Source organism: Hakea prostrata, chromosome 9 (genome assembly GCF_041222555.1).
Source record: "Hakea prostrata isolate BN-2017 chromosome 9, UWA_Hpros_2, whole genome shotgun sequence".
NCBI classification, from domain to species: Eukaryota; Viridiplantae; Streptophyta; class Magnoliopsida; order Proteales; family Proteaceae; genus Hakea; species Hakea prostrata.
Genome location: NC_142608.1, coordinates 12,589,808 through 12,606,451, shown reverse-complemented (window position 1 = coordinate 12,606,451; position 16,644 = coordinate 12,589,808). Strand labels below are relative to the sequence as shown.

Here is a 16,644-nt window from a genome sequence, read left to right as displayed (position 1 = left end):
CAAAAATGCAGGCTTCACAAAAAAATTCATCATTTTTACAAGAAGAAACTAAATCAGGAAATACTATCTTAAGAGTTCCTAGAGGGGGGTGACCTAGCCTACAGTGCCACTGCTGAAGGTCTGATATTACATAATGAACTTGATTAGGAGATGTAGTCAAAGCATAAATATATCATCCAATTGGTTCCAACAAAAAAAGTTCATTGTCTAGTTTACCACGTCCAATCTCCTTCCCCATTACCAGATCCTGGAAGACACAGTAAGATGAGAAAAAAATCACTTTACAATTCAAGTCGTGTAAGACTACTGATAGAGAGCAAGTTAGTAGAAAAAGAGGAAACGTGTAAAACTTTAGATAAAGAAAGTGATGGAGAATGTTGAATGATCCCTTTTCCAGCAATGAAAGAATAGGAGCCATCAGCAATGCGAATTTTATCTTTTTCGAAAGTTGGTACATAATGTAAGAAAAAGGAGGATGAACCTGTCATATGATCTGTAGCTCCTGTATTAATGATCCAGAGCAGAAACTGAAGAAACATGGTAGCCAATAGGAGTTTTACTTGAAGTAGCAAGGTAGGAGTTGGTATGGGTAGTGAAGGAAGCAGTAGTAGAAGTTGTACCAGCAGTAGAAGACTGCAAAATACGTCGTAGAGTAGCTAACTCCTGTGAAAAACCAATGTTTGCAGGGGTTGTTGTGGAAATTGTCTCATAAAGATTAGCCTCGATTTTCCCCTTCTTTATGCTCTTTTTTGCTTAAAATCAGTAGGTTTCCCATGGAGCTTCTAACAATTGGCCTTGGTATGATATGGTTTCTGACAGTGCTCACATTTGATAATCTCCTTACCTGAATAAGTTTTAGTGCTAACAGACTGTAAAGCTGATTTCTACACCATAAGAGCATGAAGCGTGGCTAATCGACGGTTTTCCTCACACTGAACAAGGGCATATGTCTTAGTGTAGGAAAGGGAGAATGACTTAATACTTGCACTCTGATATGATCGTACTCCACATTCAATCCTGCCAAGAAGTCATATACCCGAATCTTATCAACGTGCTTCCTATAAGTAGTCACATCTAGGTTAGTGGGGTGATAATCCCCATAATGATCCAACTCCTGCCAAAGAGATCGCAACTCGGCATAATATTGGACCACAATCAGTTCCTTTTGGGTAGTCTTATGAAGCTTCTTTTATAGCTCATAAACCTGTGCGTCATTCCCCAACTGTCCATATGTTTCAGTAGTAGCCTTCCAGATTTGGGCTACAGTATCAAGTAATAGGTATCCCTGTGCAATATTTGGATGTATGAAATTCAAAAGGAATGACATAATAAGAGAGTCATTTGAGATCTATTTATCCTGTGAAACACCTGTGGTAGTAGGTTTGATAGTGGTGCCTGTAATGTGTCAAACTAATCCTCTTCCGGCAATAGTCAGGTAAGCAGATCAAGATCAAATCAACTAATTTGTACCATCAAATCTTACCGAAAGAGGATGAAGAGTGGGGTACAGATCCAATGGGAGTAGTAGTACCATCGGTAGTCGCCATGTTGGAAAAAAAATTGTCTACAATTCTTCAGTCTTCACCCTTTCAAAGTAACTGAAACGTCACAGAATGCAATAGCAAAACCACCCAAACAAATGATAGAATTCAAAAAATGCTTATAAAGAATACCATTTTTTTAAACTATGGGAAATTACAAATAAGCCCCTAAAAATTTTGAATTTGCAATTAAGTCCTTGAAACTATGCAAAGTTACATAAGGCCCTGAAAACTATGCAAAATTATTAATAGGTCCTTGAAAATATATAAATGTACACATAAGTCCCTGAAAATATGCATATTTACACAAAAGTCCCTAAAATTATGCACATTTACATATAAGTCCCTAAAAATATGCAAATTTACCAATAGATCCTGAAAGAATGTAAATTTACAAACTAAACCCCTCAAACATTAGTATTTGTTTGTTTTGTGGGCTAATCAAATCACAGGGAGGAGGAAGAAAAAAACCCAGAGTATGGTTCGATTAAAGGCAGGAAAGCGGTAGTGCAGCGCTGGGAAAATAGCGGAAGGTAGAAGAAATAACTCACTGTATTGCAGCGTTAGAGGAAGGTGGTGTTACAGAGCAGTGGTAGTGCAACGGCAGATTGCTTCTTCTCTTCTGCTTTCCTTTTTCTTTTTTTCTTTTTTTGTTCTGTTCTTGTTCTTCCCTAATCGTCCCGAGGTGGAATTGAAGAATTGCCAAAAAAGGTGGAACTGAAGAATTGGGATGGGTTTGAAAAAAAAATCAAAAGAAGGAGGTAGGTATTCAGCAGCGAGAGAGAAGAATTGCGATGGGTTTTTTTTTATCCTTCCCTAATCGAACTTAGGCTTTAATGCCATGTTAAGAAATACAATGTTGGTAGAATGACTTGTAATGATCAAAGTGATCTCAAGCCCTCTATTTATAATAAAGTGTAAAGAATACTATTACATAAATATCCTTACTTGGGTAATAAGAAAATAGAAAATTATATGAATAAAAACTCTAATAGAGTTGGGCTCCTAGTAGTACTCAACCAACAACATTCCTCAGAATGGCGCCGGCACCACCTATCCTAGACTCTTCATCCCCGGAATAGTAAACACTCATCTTCAAGCTATTAGATGCATAAAACACAATTCGGTCGAAACTTACAAAATTTTGACCGAAATCTCCCATTTTGGGGACTCTAAAGGAAAAACTAGGGGACCAAAAAAAATCCCAAGTTTCGATCGAAACCGTCCAAACCTTGAGACCTGTCAAAACCTGGTTCAACCCAGCTGGACCAACTGGTTCATGAGAAAATAAATTCTCAAATTTCGTGGGAAACATGGGAAAGTTCGTGGAAACTGGAGATATTTTATGGAAACCTGAGAAATTTCAAGGAAACCTGGGAAATTTCGTGGAAATTAGAGACTTTTTCCTGCAAGTTTCATAACTTTCACAAATTATCAATTTTTTTGTTTCTTTCATGTTTCCCCAAATACCAAGACAAATACCCCCTCCATCAAGACTTCCTTATCCAAATTACATATTCTCTTAGACTGGTTATCTTAGGCATGTTGATGACTAGACTTATAAAGTTGCACGTGTCAATTACCTTTGACAACCATAGGCATAAAATGTCATGGGATGTCTATGTTTGTTGGTTGAAGGAGAGGATGTATAGGTATAGTACTACTCAACTCACAGAATGGATCCACCAAGGCACTCCTCTTGGCACTGAGTTGTACTTACTTTTTATTGTCAATTACTTTGTATTTGATGTTTTGAAGTTATAAATTATATATTGAATGGCATGTACTTAAGTAATTAAGTTTATATTGTACTTCTCAGACAACTCTACATTGATGTTATGTACATTGAATGACATCTACATTAACTTTTTTAGTAAAATGCATGTGCCAATGTGTTCTTTATACTCTCATTAGCTATATGTAAAGTCCCACCCTAAAATACTCCCTAAAGCCTGTCAAAACTTGCAATAAAAAGTTCGAAGTTTCCTCGAAATTTCCCAGTTTCCCACCGTGTGCAAGGGGAGTCAATGGGAACTTGTCTCTTCACGAGATTCTACCCCTTGGCCAGATGTTGCGCCAACACTTTCCAAAAAAAATTCTTCAACTTCGGCAGACATTTGCAGTCCCAAATCTTTATCCAGACCTTAGGCTTTATAAGTTCCCAAGCATGCACCTTAGAAGAAGACGCCTCTTTCGCAGACTTGACATCCCTCCATTCGAAGGCAAGTGGTATGCCGACTTAAACTGAAAATCTACCATTTTTAGCAGCACCCCATACACACCTATCTTCTTGACAAGTACCTCCCAAGCTGATTTTTTGGATTGCCAAAACATCCTGAGGCAGAAATAACTGCTCCAACAAGACCCAGTTCCATGCATGATTGGCAGTGTTGATCAACTCAAATACCCACTGAACTCCACAGGGCTCAGGTTTAGGTGATAGAATTCTAAAATTGTGTGCTCAAGGTACCCAATTGTCATGCCAAATATTGATGTTCGCTCCCGAGCCTACATGCCACAATAAGCCTTTTTGAAGAACCTCCTTCCCTTTCATGATGCTCCTCCACCCCCCAAGATGGACAAGAACCTTCCTTAGCTTCCAAAAAACTGCTATTAGGAAAATAAATAGCCTCCATAATTCTTCCCCATGACAAGTTGGGATTTTCCTAGAATCTCCAAACCACCTTAGACAACAACGCCAAATTATGGAATCTAGGTTCTCTAAATCCCAACCCTCCTTTCTCCTTTGAACAACACAACCTTGTCCACAAAATCCAATGAAGCTTCTTTCCCTCAGCATGTTGCCCCCAATAGAAATTAGAAATGGCTTCCTAGACTTGGTCATGGGTGGACACGGGAAGCAATAATAGTTTGGCTTCGTACACTCGGTTAGTAGTTTATGGCATACCTAGTCATATGCTTTCTCCAATATATACCAAGGTTAGAGATCTTGATTTTAGGTATGGTTTCAATCAGGCCCAAAATCCGAGATTTCAGCCGGAATCATGTTCCTTTTTTTTTCGCCTCCGGATTTTGAAATATATTTCTAAGACTATCTCACCTAATTAGGTTATAAAACTTGTAGGACAGCCTAATTTAGGCCCTATAGACATGATGGAACCCATAGATTTTTTTACATCACATCCAAAAAAGTTGGCAGTGTGATGTTGTACATCACAATCTTAAGTATTAGGACACACATAATTCAAGATTTTTAAAAGAACCATAGAAATGGGAAAAAAATAGATATATATCAAGTGATAAACCATTTCATAAATCATACAGGCAACAATGTTTGTTACAACAGTTCCTCTTGTTCCGAGGCTTTGGCCAAAACAAACAGCAGATAGGAATCCTGGGAGCTGGGAGGGGGTTTTTCACACATGAAACCATCTGAGACCTGATTGCAATCACAACCCAGTCTCATCGAGTTATGGCATATAACCATTGTGTCAGGCCCAAACATATATGACATAACCTGAAGCTTATTTCTACTAAATAAGACCAAAGTGATCTACATCACTTGTACTGAATAATTGATAAACATGCATTTACCATTCTTTATTTGATTTACTTTCCCATACTTAGTTAATTAAAAGAGAGATAATTGATTATTTTTGTGTATTTTTCAGGAATAAGGGGATTTTGGTTATTAGAGATAATGTGGAGCAAAAAAAGGCGATTTTGTTTATTAGAGATAATTTTCATCTGCTTCTTTCAACAAAAAAAGAGATAATGTGGAGCAAAGTTGGCAAATATATTAGATATTGGAGGATTTTAAATCATGGGATTCAATCTTGCTGCCCAATAAATCATGAATGCTAAGATCCAACTTAATTTATGCAAGGAATCATGAATCTTAGCCAAATTGGAAACAAGTGGAGGTCCAAGGAACAAAATTGGTAATAAGATCTGAAAATCGGGTAAACAGACCCACCTTGAGTATTTTGGATATATCTCTCTCGTATTAACTCGGATTTCGGTGATTCAAGATGCTATAGAAAGATAACGAAAATATCTACAACTTTTTAGTTTTGAGTTTTTCCAGAATTCGAATGAATAAAGGTCGAACTGACGGGTAAAAAGAACAAATTCATTGTGTGCAGGATACAAAAAGGAGAAGCCAGCCACAGAGAAGAGGAGACGGCAAATGTGGATCTTGGCTCTCATCTCTTTCATTGCTCAAGAATAAGACCACATCTCTCTCTCTCTCTCTAAATTTCATCTTGTTTTATGAACTTTGTTATAATGAGTAGCTAGTTCCTTTTCTTTGGGATGTAGATGAACCATGCTTATTTCATTAATTTGATTGTTCTATATCTTCTAGCTGATTGTGTTTGAGTCTGGCCAAAGATGCTCTATAGCTCAGCAAACTAAGCATGCCAAGCTTCGGCGAAGGACGATAGTCTTGCAAAGATAGGCATATCTAGGAAAACCATCCTTAATTTGTTTTGAAGCATAGAATTATATCGGTTAGTGAAAAGCATTGGGGATTCGAAATCCCAAAAATCTTCACATATTCATAGTTTAAGTTTTTGCATTAATTAATAGATTTAATTTAAATTTAGTTTTGTTGAATTCAATCTTAGTAACTTAGCCTTTTAGTTCCCCATATTTCGACCCCGTACTTTCTGTTTGCTAGATTAGTATAGGATTTTATTTTTGATTGGTTAGCGACACAATCAATAATGGCCTTGAAAGTCAATGCACTGGCCAAATGCACCCACTTAGAACATTTTTTCAGACACTTAGCTAAAATTATTTACATGGTTGTTAGGGACAGAAGCAAAACAAAGCATCTGAGGGATATGTAGGTGACTCGGAGCCTGCACAAGCATTACCTAAGCACTCTAGGCGTGCAATATTTGTAATTGAACAATAATTGTACCTAATTATGCTTATAAGGCACACAAAAGCCATATCAATGCAATATGGTATAATTATGCTAGAAAGATACAGCAAACAAAGCACAGAATAATTAGAAGCATATCCATTGGGGGGGGGGGGGAGGGTAAGCAATGTAAACTCATGAAGTATTTAAAAAACTAAGATAAAACAAGACGTCTTGTCATGTGGAGATACTAAGGCATCCAAGCGGACCTTTAGGCAACGCCAAGGCATCCAAGGTGGCTCTTTCTTGCATCAAACAAGGCATGTTCTCACCTTGGACCAAGATGACACCTTGATAATTATGCAACTATATTCTTATTTCATGATGTTTTTCATTTTGGCATGTAAAATAGAAGACAATGTTTAAGGTTTGTGCAGACCTGCAAGCTTGAATGTATTCCACATGTTCTCTTCATGTTCAGCAATTCCAAAGAGGCACAACATTGCAGCATTAACTCCAAATACTTGCCACAGCAGTTTTCCAGTATTATTTTGCCGAAGAAAATCCTGCATAAATATGTGAATCAAGTAAATAGAAAATTTCGATGGAATAGGACAAAAAAAGAAATGAGAAGGTAACAAGTTCAACCTTTGGATGCATATACACCCAGAACCGTATCCCATGCCATAGGGAGAAGGGTGTGATTTTTGAACACATACAATCTTCCAGAGGAAGCCAGCACTGCAAAAGAACCAGACGGCCACCCTAAAATTTATAAAAAAGATATAGAGGAAGAAAAGAACTGCTAACAGCATCTCATCATAGCAATGCTTGATTGTTCTTGACATTATATAAACTTATCAAAAGACAGTAAACAACAAACTGTAAAACCCTTAAGAAGTTACCATCTCTTCATATGGGAGTGTATGAATACCTTCTGACAAAGGTAACCCCTACTTCCAAGTAAACGACATGCAATCTGGCGAGCTGCGAAAAATTGGAGTTTCTCTTCTGAATCGGCCAAAGCTTGGTATGTTGCCCTATGCTTTTTATCCTCTACAATCTTGAAATCTCCCTGAAAATGGCCAGGTAGAAATCATAACAAGCAAGTAACAATGATATTACTCTTTGAATATCAGATGATACAAACCAATCTCCCCTTCATGTGTATCATTACATGCGGCCAAATAATGATCGGAAGAAACCAAAGGATAAGCCTTTGTCATATGGCAACAATACACGCATCTTATCTAGGAGTAGGTTCAACCAAGAACCATTCTACAGTAGGATGGTCAGATCGATTAGGTTGCAGCACAACACTAAACGCCAAATTAATTCGAAAATAGAAGACAACAGACAAAGAGGATGGGCAGGGATAGTAGGCTATCTCGGCCTTGGCCTCTCAACTGCAGGTGTCTCAGCCGTTGAAGCAATGGTCTTAGCTATCTCAGCCTCTCATCCTTTCCAGGGACAATAAATTACAAAACAGCAACATAACTTCATTCAATCAACCAAATAAAGGCCTCTAAGGGCATATTACACTATAAAGACCCATGAGTTGAGCCCGAAATAGAAACTGGCAAACCACTAGCTACCAAGTAGCCTTATAACCAAAATGTAAACTCCTACAATAAAACTAGTAAACAAACTGAAAATACTAATAAGGCTCTACAGAATCTAGCCATCTAAATAGACATGTATACTTAAAGAAACAAAACTAGTAACTGCTATGCCCATTTACAACCCCCCCCCCCCCCCCCCCCCAAAAAAAAAAAAAAAAAAAAAAAAAAAGAGGAAGAAAAAACAAAAACACAACTAGATATTTAGATCTAACAACTAAGAGACCATATAAAGAATAATAAATAAATAAAAAGCTAACAGCCGCTAATGATAGAATGTTTACCACCAATATGTAGCAGCTAATCTTCATACCAACTGCTGTCCATATCAGCCTCCAAGTCCCTGTTCATGGGACCAAGTAACTTCTATTTTTTTATTCAAAAAATAAATTAAAATTTCTCTCTTTTTTTTTGGTGAATAATTAAATTAAATTAACAGCAAGAACAAAGTACAAAAAGGGAAGAGGGCAGGGGGGAACTAGCCTTCAAAACGGAGGCCGATGAGTGGAATCAAGACCCCATGAAACAACAATGAGCATGTTCTTTGGGATATTAACATCCGGGGAGTGGGGGTGGGGAATAAACTGGAGCCTAGTAGTAACATCAAAGCAGATGGCTTTCCAAATTGAGTCCAGGGATCGAGATTTGGATGCCCATCTCCTACGGTTGCGCTCCCACCATAGGTGGTGGATAGTTGCACTGAATATCAACTTAAAAACCTAATCACAAATAGAAGAGCCTAGAAAGTTTCTCAAAAACCAAGGCCAATCTCGAGTAAAACCAAAACAGCATCTCCAACGGGACCAAATGGAGGCTAGGGCTTTTCCCAAAAGGAGACGGGAGAAGGGGCAGGTGAAGAAAAGGTGCTCAAGGTCCTCTGAACCATTCCAACAAGGGATGTAGTTAGGATTCACGGGGATGTGACAGCTAGTAAGAAAAGCTTGGGTAGGGAGGCCAAGGTTGAGGGCTCTCTAAAGGGTTAGGAAGTGGTGTAAGATGTGCTCTTTAAACCAAACTAGGGGGTCCAGGGGATAGAGGGGGAAGGGGAGCAAAGTAAGTTCCAGGCAGAGGAAATGGAAAAGGTTTTGGAGGGGGAAGGTTTCTAGACAGTAAGGTCACAAAGAATATCCAAGAAATGAGGGAGGGAGGACCAAACCTATGTGAGACAGGGGTGGGGGATGGGGGACCAAGAACCACTAGCAATGAACAAAGAAAGGGGAGTTGACTTAGCGATGCGGGACTCATAAACAGTGCAAGGGCCCAAGAATGTGAAGAGGATACCCAGATGCAACAGATCAAGCCAGAAGGAAATGGAGGCTCCGGAGGAGATTTGGGTGGAGATGGCAAAGAGGGCAAGAGGTCTCAAGAGGAGTTTTCTCCAAACCCAAAAGGGGTTGGGGGGATCGCGATAGTCCAAATGGAATCAGATTTGAGAAGGTAGAAGTAAACCCTATTAACCCAAATAAAGTCATGCTTGGTAGCAATCTTCCAAATGAGTTTAAGCAGGGAGGCCATATTTACATCCTAGATGCGGAGGATATGCAAACCACCCTCGGGTCTCGGCCAATAAATAGTTGACCAACTAATGGCGTGAAGGAAGTGAGTAGATTCTTGGCCCTTCCAAAGAAAGGCACGAAGAGAGATTCCATAGCATAGATGGTAGTTTTGGGAATGGAGAAAATGCCACACCAGTAAAGGTAGGGAGATTGAAGGACCGAACGAATAAACACCACTCTACTAGCAAAGGAGAGAAGTTTTCCATTCCAAAGTTAAAGCTTTTTCCGGATGTGGTCAAGGATGGGAGCGGAATGGCCTATTAGGGATAAGGGGAAGGCCTAGATAGACCACAAGGAAGGAGACAAGACTAAAGCTAGTCGAAGCTGAAAGGAAGGAGCAGACTTGGTTAAAGACCCTCAAAAGGAAGACAGAAGGTTAAGATTGATGCGAAGGCCAAAGAGAGACTTGACAAGAGAGAGGGCTGAGAAAATAGAGGAGATGGAGGAGAAGTCCGCTTTGGAGAATATCATCAGGTTATAAGCAAAGGTGAGGTGGGTGAGCTTGAGGGATGCATTTAAGGATGGGGGAGATGAGGAGCTAGTCAATTTTAGATTGGAGAATACGAGAAAGGACCTCAAGAGCCAAGGAGAACAAGAAGGGGGAAAGGGGACCGCCTTGGCGAAGCCAACGCGGGAAGGGAAGTAACCCGTAGGAGAACCATTAGTGATAAAAGAGAGATGAGGAGTGAAAATACAAACCTTAATTCAGTGGATGAAGGGGGGGACCCCATAGCCGAGAGGACCTTATTGATAAAATCTCACTTGATAGAATCAAAAGCTTTGTGAAGGTCCACTTTTAGGAGGGCGGTCGGGGAGGGAGTGGTCCTATCAAATCCTCTAAAAATCTCCACACAAAGAAGGATGTTACCGGCGATACTGCAGCCGGAGATGAAAGCGGATTAATTTGCACTTACTAGGGCGGGCATGATGGACTTAAGGGGGTTGCTAGGACATTAGCGATGAATTTGTTAACGAGGTTGCAAAGAGAGATGGGGCGGAAGTCAAGAAGGGAGGTGGGACTAGATTTTTTGGGGATGAGACACAAGAAGGTTTGGTTGATAAAGGAGAGCTGGGAGGAACTGAAGAAGAAACTACGGGTGGCTCGGACAATATCCTATTTAATAAAGTCCCAAAAGGCAAGAAAGAAGCCCATACTAAAACCATCAAGGCCCAAGGCCTGGTTGACTTTGTGGGACCAAATAGCAATGAGCATGGTGGGAGATCTCGCGAGATATCTCACGAGACGAGATGAGAGTCCAGAGGGGAGAGATGGGAGATCTCGCCGAAGGTGGTCCAACCACCTATTTAGGGGGTTTTAAAACCCCCTGTCTCACTCGAGAGAGGCATATCTCACCTCTCTCAAGCCTCTCTCTCGCTGCAAGCTGCAAAATTGGCCGAAAAGTTGATTTTTTGCAGGAATTTGTTGGGGATTCAACTTCTAACATCATTAACACATCTACAACAACAGATTATCATCATTCAAGCCTATTTCAACTAGATCTTCAACAAAGGTAAGATTTTCCCCCAAATTTGAATTTTTTTCAAATAGAATGTTCTACAATGGGTGCGTGAGTGTAGTATAAATATATGTTGATCTACTAGCTTTGATCTACACTTTCATGGAAACGAATTTAATTTTTTGTTATTAATTTATTTTTTCATATTTAAAAAATAAATTATCGGGCAAAAAAAAAAAAAAAAAAAAAAAAAAAAAAAAAAATGCATGTATTTATGTAGTTTTAAAAACAAACATGTTTTTGGGGTTTGTTTTTTTGTTTTTTTTAAAAAAAGTGTGTTTTTTTTTTTTTTTTATATTTTTTTTTATTTATTTTTTTTATAAATATTTTTTTATTATTAATTTTAATTTTTTTTTTTTTTGTTGTAGACTTGTATCTTAAATGGCAACTAGTGGGAGTGGCGGCACTAGCAGTGGGACTCAGGACATTGCTTGGCAACATGGGGATCCACTGACTGCCGACAAGAAAAAATCCCGATGCAAGTGTTGCCTCAAGACCTTGAATTCTGGTGGTTCAACTAGATTAAAGCAACATTTGGCTAGTGGCTACAAGGATGTTTCTAAGTGTCCCAAGGTTCCTTATGAAGTGCAAAAAGCAATTGCAGCAACTTTAAAGGGAGGGAGCCAAAGAAAGGAGATGGCACAAAAGCAAAGGGAATTTGAGGATTCACTGTTGGCTAGACCTTTTGTTGATGTTGATGAGGAGTCAAACGATGATGAGGAGAGGAGGAAGGTTATGGGTATTGAGTCACAGGCCAAGTGGAGACAGATGAAGGCTGCAATGGAAGCTAGCAGACAGTCCTTACATTTTAAGAATGTGAGGCAATATGAACAAACAAGAGGAGCAGGTGGTTCGGGGTCAAGGGCATCCATGCCATCTAGACATAGTTTTCATGAAAGTGAGAGGACCGAAAGGAGGAGGAAGACTAGACATTATTATGCCACATTTGACCAAAACCCCTCCCTCTTCAAGCATCAAGACACCTATCAAAGAAGCATTCTATATATGTTTGCTAAAGGTAAAGAAGGCAGTAGGGAGGAAGAAGCTAGGTTGGCAATCAGCAAATTCATGCTCTACAACAACGTTGCAGCCAATGTAGCCAAAACAGCATACTATCAGGGGATGATCAATGTAGTTGCTAGGGTAGGTGTAGGGGTTAAAGGCCAAACAGCTTGGGAAGTAATGAATAAATATTTATCAAAGGTGAAGCAGGAGGTGGAGGAATACATCAGTTCATTGAAGGAAAGATGGACTACATATGGTGTTACTATGATGGCTAATGGATGGATTGGTCCTACTAGACAGTCCATCATTAATTTCATGTTGAGCTGCAATGGAAAGACATCCTTCCTTAAGTCAGTGGATGCCTCAGATAAAATCAAAAATGCTGACTACCTTTACAAGCTTCTTAGGTAGGTGGTCTTCAAGGTAAGGCCAAACAATGTTGTCCAAATTGTCACAGATAACGGTGCTAACTTCAAAAAAGTTGGTGAAATGTTGATAAAGAAGAAGAGCAGCAGGATTTGCCTCGTTTGGACACCATGTGCAGCACACTCGATTGATCTTATATTGAAGGACTTGGGGAAAAGAAAGTCAATCAGTGATGTTGTTGACAGGGCTAGAAGGGTAAGTAATTTTATTTATAACCATGGTTATGTGTTGAAGATGATGAGGAACCACCATAAGGGTGATCTAGTCAGGCCTAGATTGATTAGATTCGCCACCAACTATGTAGCTCTAAAAAGCTTCCAGAAGAAAGTGGTGGGTCTATGGCACATGTTTGCAAGTGAGGAGTGGTTTACTTGGCGTGGATCTAACCATCCTGATGTAGTAGTAGTCCAACAAACCATTGCTGATGATTCATTTTGGAGGCAGCTGAATAGGATAGTAGGCATTTTAGAACCTATTGTGTTTGTTTTAAGGATGGTGGATTCGAAGAAGAAGCCCACAATGCCCCACATATATGCTGCCCTCCAACAAATGAAAGAGTTGGTTAGAACTGCTGCCCCTGGCTCCTTCAAATCCTAGGAGAGGATCATTGATGATAGATGGGAGACACACTTGATGCATCCTTTGCACTTGGCTGGTGAGTCACTTTTAAGTCTTTAAGTTTTATTGTATACTTTAATTTACATTGTTAATTTGTTATAAGTTATAACTTATAATTTATAAACAAGTAGACAACCAAATCACTAACCAAATTTTTTATTTCCACAATAAAAGCTTACTACCTCAACCCAAAGTACCATTACAAGAATGATCTAGGGCTTAATGTAAGGTTGATGAATGCGATGCAAGATGTGGTGGAGAAGCTTGTGTCAAATCCCGTCATGCAGGGGACAATTAATGGAGAGGTGAGAACTTATTCAATTGTTTCTTCAACTTCTTGCATTAGTGCATATATAGTAGTAAAACTGTAAAAGTACAATAATTAAAGAATTGGTGTACAAATTAGGGAGTTCAGGGATGCCTCTGGGAGTTTTGGAAAACCTTCTGCAGTTGCAACTAGGCAAAAAATGATCCTGGTAAATAGTCCATTATTATAAGTCTATAACTCTGTAAGTGATAACTGATAAGTTATATAAGTATTAAGATTTACTTAACTAATGCATTCTTATATTTGGTTATGCAGCTGACTGGTGGGTGCTATATGGAACTAGTTCGCCAAATCTCAGGGACATAGCAATTAAAGTACTCACAAACTTGCTCATCCTCTAGTTGCGAGAGGAACTGGAGCACCTTCTCGCTCATCCATAGTAAGGTACAAAACAGATTGGGGAGTAAGAGGCTCGAGGACTTGGTGTATGTGCATTACAACATGAGATTGAGAGTAGGACTCATACAAGATGATATAGATGACGAAAATCGAGAACCGATTGAATTAACCGATATATTCCACAAGCCCCAGCAGAGGATGAGAAAGATGATGTCATATATCAGTGGGTTAGGGAACAAGGTGGCCCAATGCTGGATGGGCTAGGAGGGCAGCCGAATCCTACCATTGCTGCTGCTATAGGCTCAGAGGCTGTGGCTGACCACGAGTCTTCTGATGAGGATCAGGCTGCTATAACAGCATCAACAGGACCAAGTGTACCATTTGTGGAGCCACCTGGTCAACTTGAAACAACTGCGGTGACGTCTAGTAGTGGGAGTTCAGATGATGCCTATGATACCAGAGGGCCAAGTGGCCCAAGTCAGCCATCGAGTCATGGAGGCAGTCAGGCTGGTGGTGTCACTGGTGGAAGTCAGGGTCAACAAAGGGAGTCACCTCCACCAGGTCCGAATCATCCAACACATGCGAGCCACAATTCCCATATCTCTTGGACTTATACTAGGAATAGGAAGAGCAGACCAAACCAGGGGCAAACGAATAATGATGTGAGCGTGCAGGATCTTGAATTGAACATGGGAAGCATGCGCCTAGATCATGGCCACAGTGGTTCACAACAACAAAGTTTCGACAGTTGGCAGTCATCGGGGTACCCATACGGGGATCACAACACCGGGTCAGATTATACTGGGTATTCTTCTTATGGAGATCATGCTAGTCCTCAAGACCCTGCACCTGGAGAGTACGCATATGGGAGTGAAGGTGGGTTGTTAACTAAGTGGTTTAGAAACCCCTACCCATATATTCAACAGCAACATGAACAACAACAACAACAATGGCTCTTTCACCCAGCCACGATTGACGGTTAACCCAAAGTGTTATTCCTCCAATATTCTGACATGAAGACATATCGGTTCCATTTAAACCGGTATGTGACATACTACAATGATGAGTTGACTTGGGAGTCATATGTGGCTACCGTTCAGAATCAGTTTGATGCAGAATGTTGAATGATACTCTTGGTGTCTGGTAGACTTGCAGTCTTGTAACTTATAAGTTGTAAGTTGTAACTTTGTAAGTTGCAAATTGTAATCTTGTTACTCTTGTACTCTTGTGATTGTGGATTTATGGATTATGATTTATGACTTACTAAAAGTCTAAAACTTCTTATGGTTGTAAAATTTTGAAGACATTTAAGTTCTTTGATAGTTTGATGTGTAATGTTAATGTATTTGATACTTGATAGTTGATAACTTGAAATACTTGATATCTCTACATTACATGTTGTCTAACCTTGCATTTCACAGCATTTCGGTTTTATGCATAGGGTCGACTTAAAGACATACTTAGGGTTATTTTCTCATAAATCTAACGCCACTAATGCATTCAAAAGGCCTTAAATAGGCTAAATACCAAGTTTCAGCCCAACCGGGGCCCTAAAACTCACAGAGATGGGCCACCGAGATTACGCCAAAATTTTGGTAGATCTCGACCGAGATCTCGCCATCTCGGTTGAGATATCGCTATTTTGGAGTGGCGAGATCTCGCTCGAGAGCGAGATATCCCACGATGGCAGTGAGGACCTCATTAGGGGAGGGGATAGATCAAAGGGAACTCAGAGAAGAGGGGTCAATGAATTTGTTGATCGAAGGGGGGGGGAGGGGGAGCAGGGAGGGAGAGTGGGAGGGGAATGAAGGTCAGAGAAGAAGGAAACCACCCCAGCCTTGATACTGGGGGGATTCGAGATCCAAGAGCCATTACTCGCAAGAAGGAGAGGGATGGAATTAAAGTTGAGGCGGGACTTTGACAGAGCGATAAAAGTAAGCCAAGTTGGAATCCCCAAGCTCAAGCCATTTGACCTTCTATTTTTTTTGGAGAAAACTCTACTCTTGGGAGGAGAGAGAGGAAAGCACAAGAGAGGGACTATTCTTCCTCCGCGAGGGAGGGGTGGATGGGGTCCACTAGGAGGAGGGTTTGGACCCAAGAGAGGTCAGAGTGACAAAAAGATAACCCAGGTATTGCTATTTCTAAAAGTAGTGGAGTTCCCAGAGCGGAAGGCATCCTTGTTTTCCGAAGCTTTTAAGCAAAGGACAATGAGAGGGAGGGAATGGCAGTGGACCGGCTTATTCCAAGCCTCCTTGACCATGGGGAGAAAGGAGGGGTTAGAGGGCCACATATCGAAGAATTTGAAGGGTTTAGGACCAAAGGAAGGGGTGTCTTGCAAGTGAGGAGGCAAGGGGAATGGTTTGAGAGGCTTTGGGGGGAGAAGGAAACATGGGAGGAGGGAAAGAAGGAGAGCCAGGGGTCATTTACAAGGAAACAATAGCGCTCAGAGGCGATACGGTTAGAACCAATCCGACGGTTTTGCCATGTAAGGGACTAGCCAGACCAATGAAGATCAGTAAGACCGAGATCATCAAGGCAGGAGTTTTAAGGCATCAACTGCTACAAGGTTATGCACATTATGGATCCTCGCTCTTCAATTGGTTCTACTCAAACTCATATGGACGAGATCTGAGCAATGCATTTCTTTCCTCACTGATTCACTTAATTTTAATTTAGGCATACCCCTAGCGCTTTTAATTTTTTCAATTTGAATCAAATCACTCCTCCAAAATGGAGCATTCCAAGCCCACCACTGAACATGACCATGCCATCATAAGTGACTCTCATAGCTTATCACGTATCAAGTTACTCCCAAGTCAGCTATAATATGGACATTTTTTACTTTATCATTCTAGTTTTGCCAG

At 40.1% G+C, this 16,644-nt stretch overlaps 1 protein-coding gene across 3 annotated transcripts in view; it reads right to left on the bottom strand.

Annotated features, from left to right (window-relative positions):
* The window catches only part of LOC149004694 (DTW domain-containing protein), a 32,970-nt gene that overhangs the window by 12,434 nt on the left and 3,892 nt on the right, over positions 1–16,644 (bottom strand). For all 3 annotated transcript variants that reach the window (XM_089135511.1, XM_089135512.1, XM_089135513.1), the window contains exons 2-4: positions 7,307–7,447; positions 7,021–7,113; positions 6,812–6,938 (exon numbers count right to left, since the gene is read on the bottom strand). In XM_089135511.1, the coding sequence (XP_088991637.1) occupies positions 6,812–6,938; positions 7,021–7,113; positions 7,307–7,447 (361 nt within the window). The remainder of the gene's footprint in view (positions 1–6,811; positions 6,939–7,020; positions 7,114–7,306; positions 7,448–16,644) is intronic.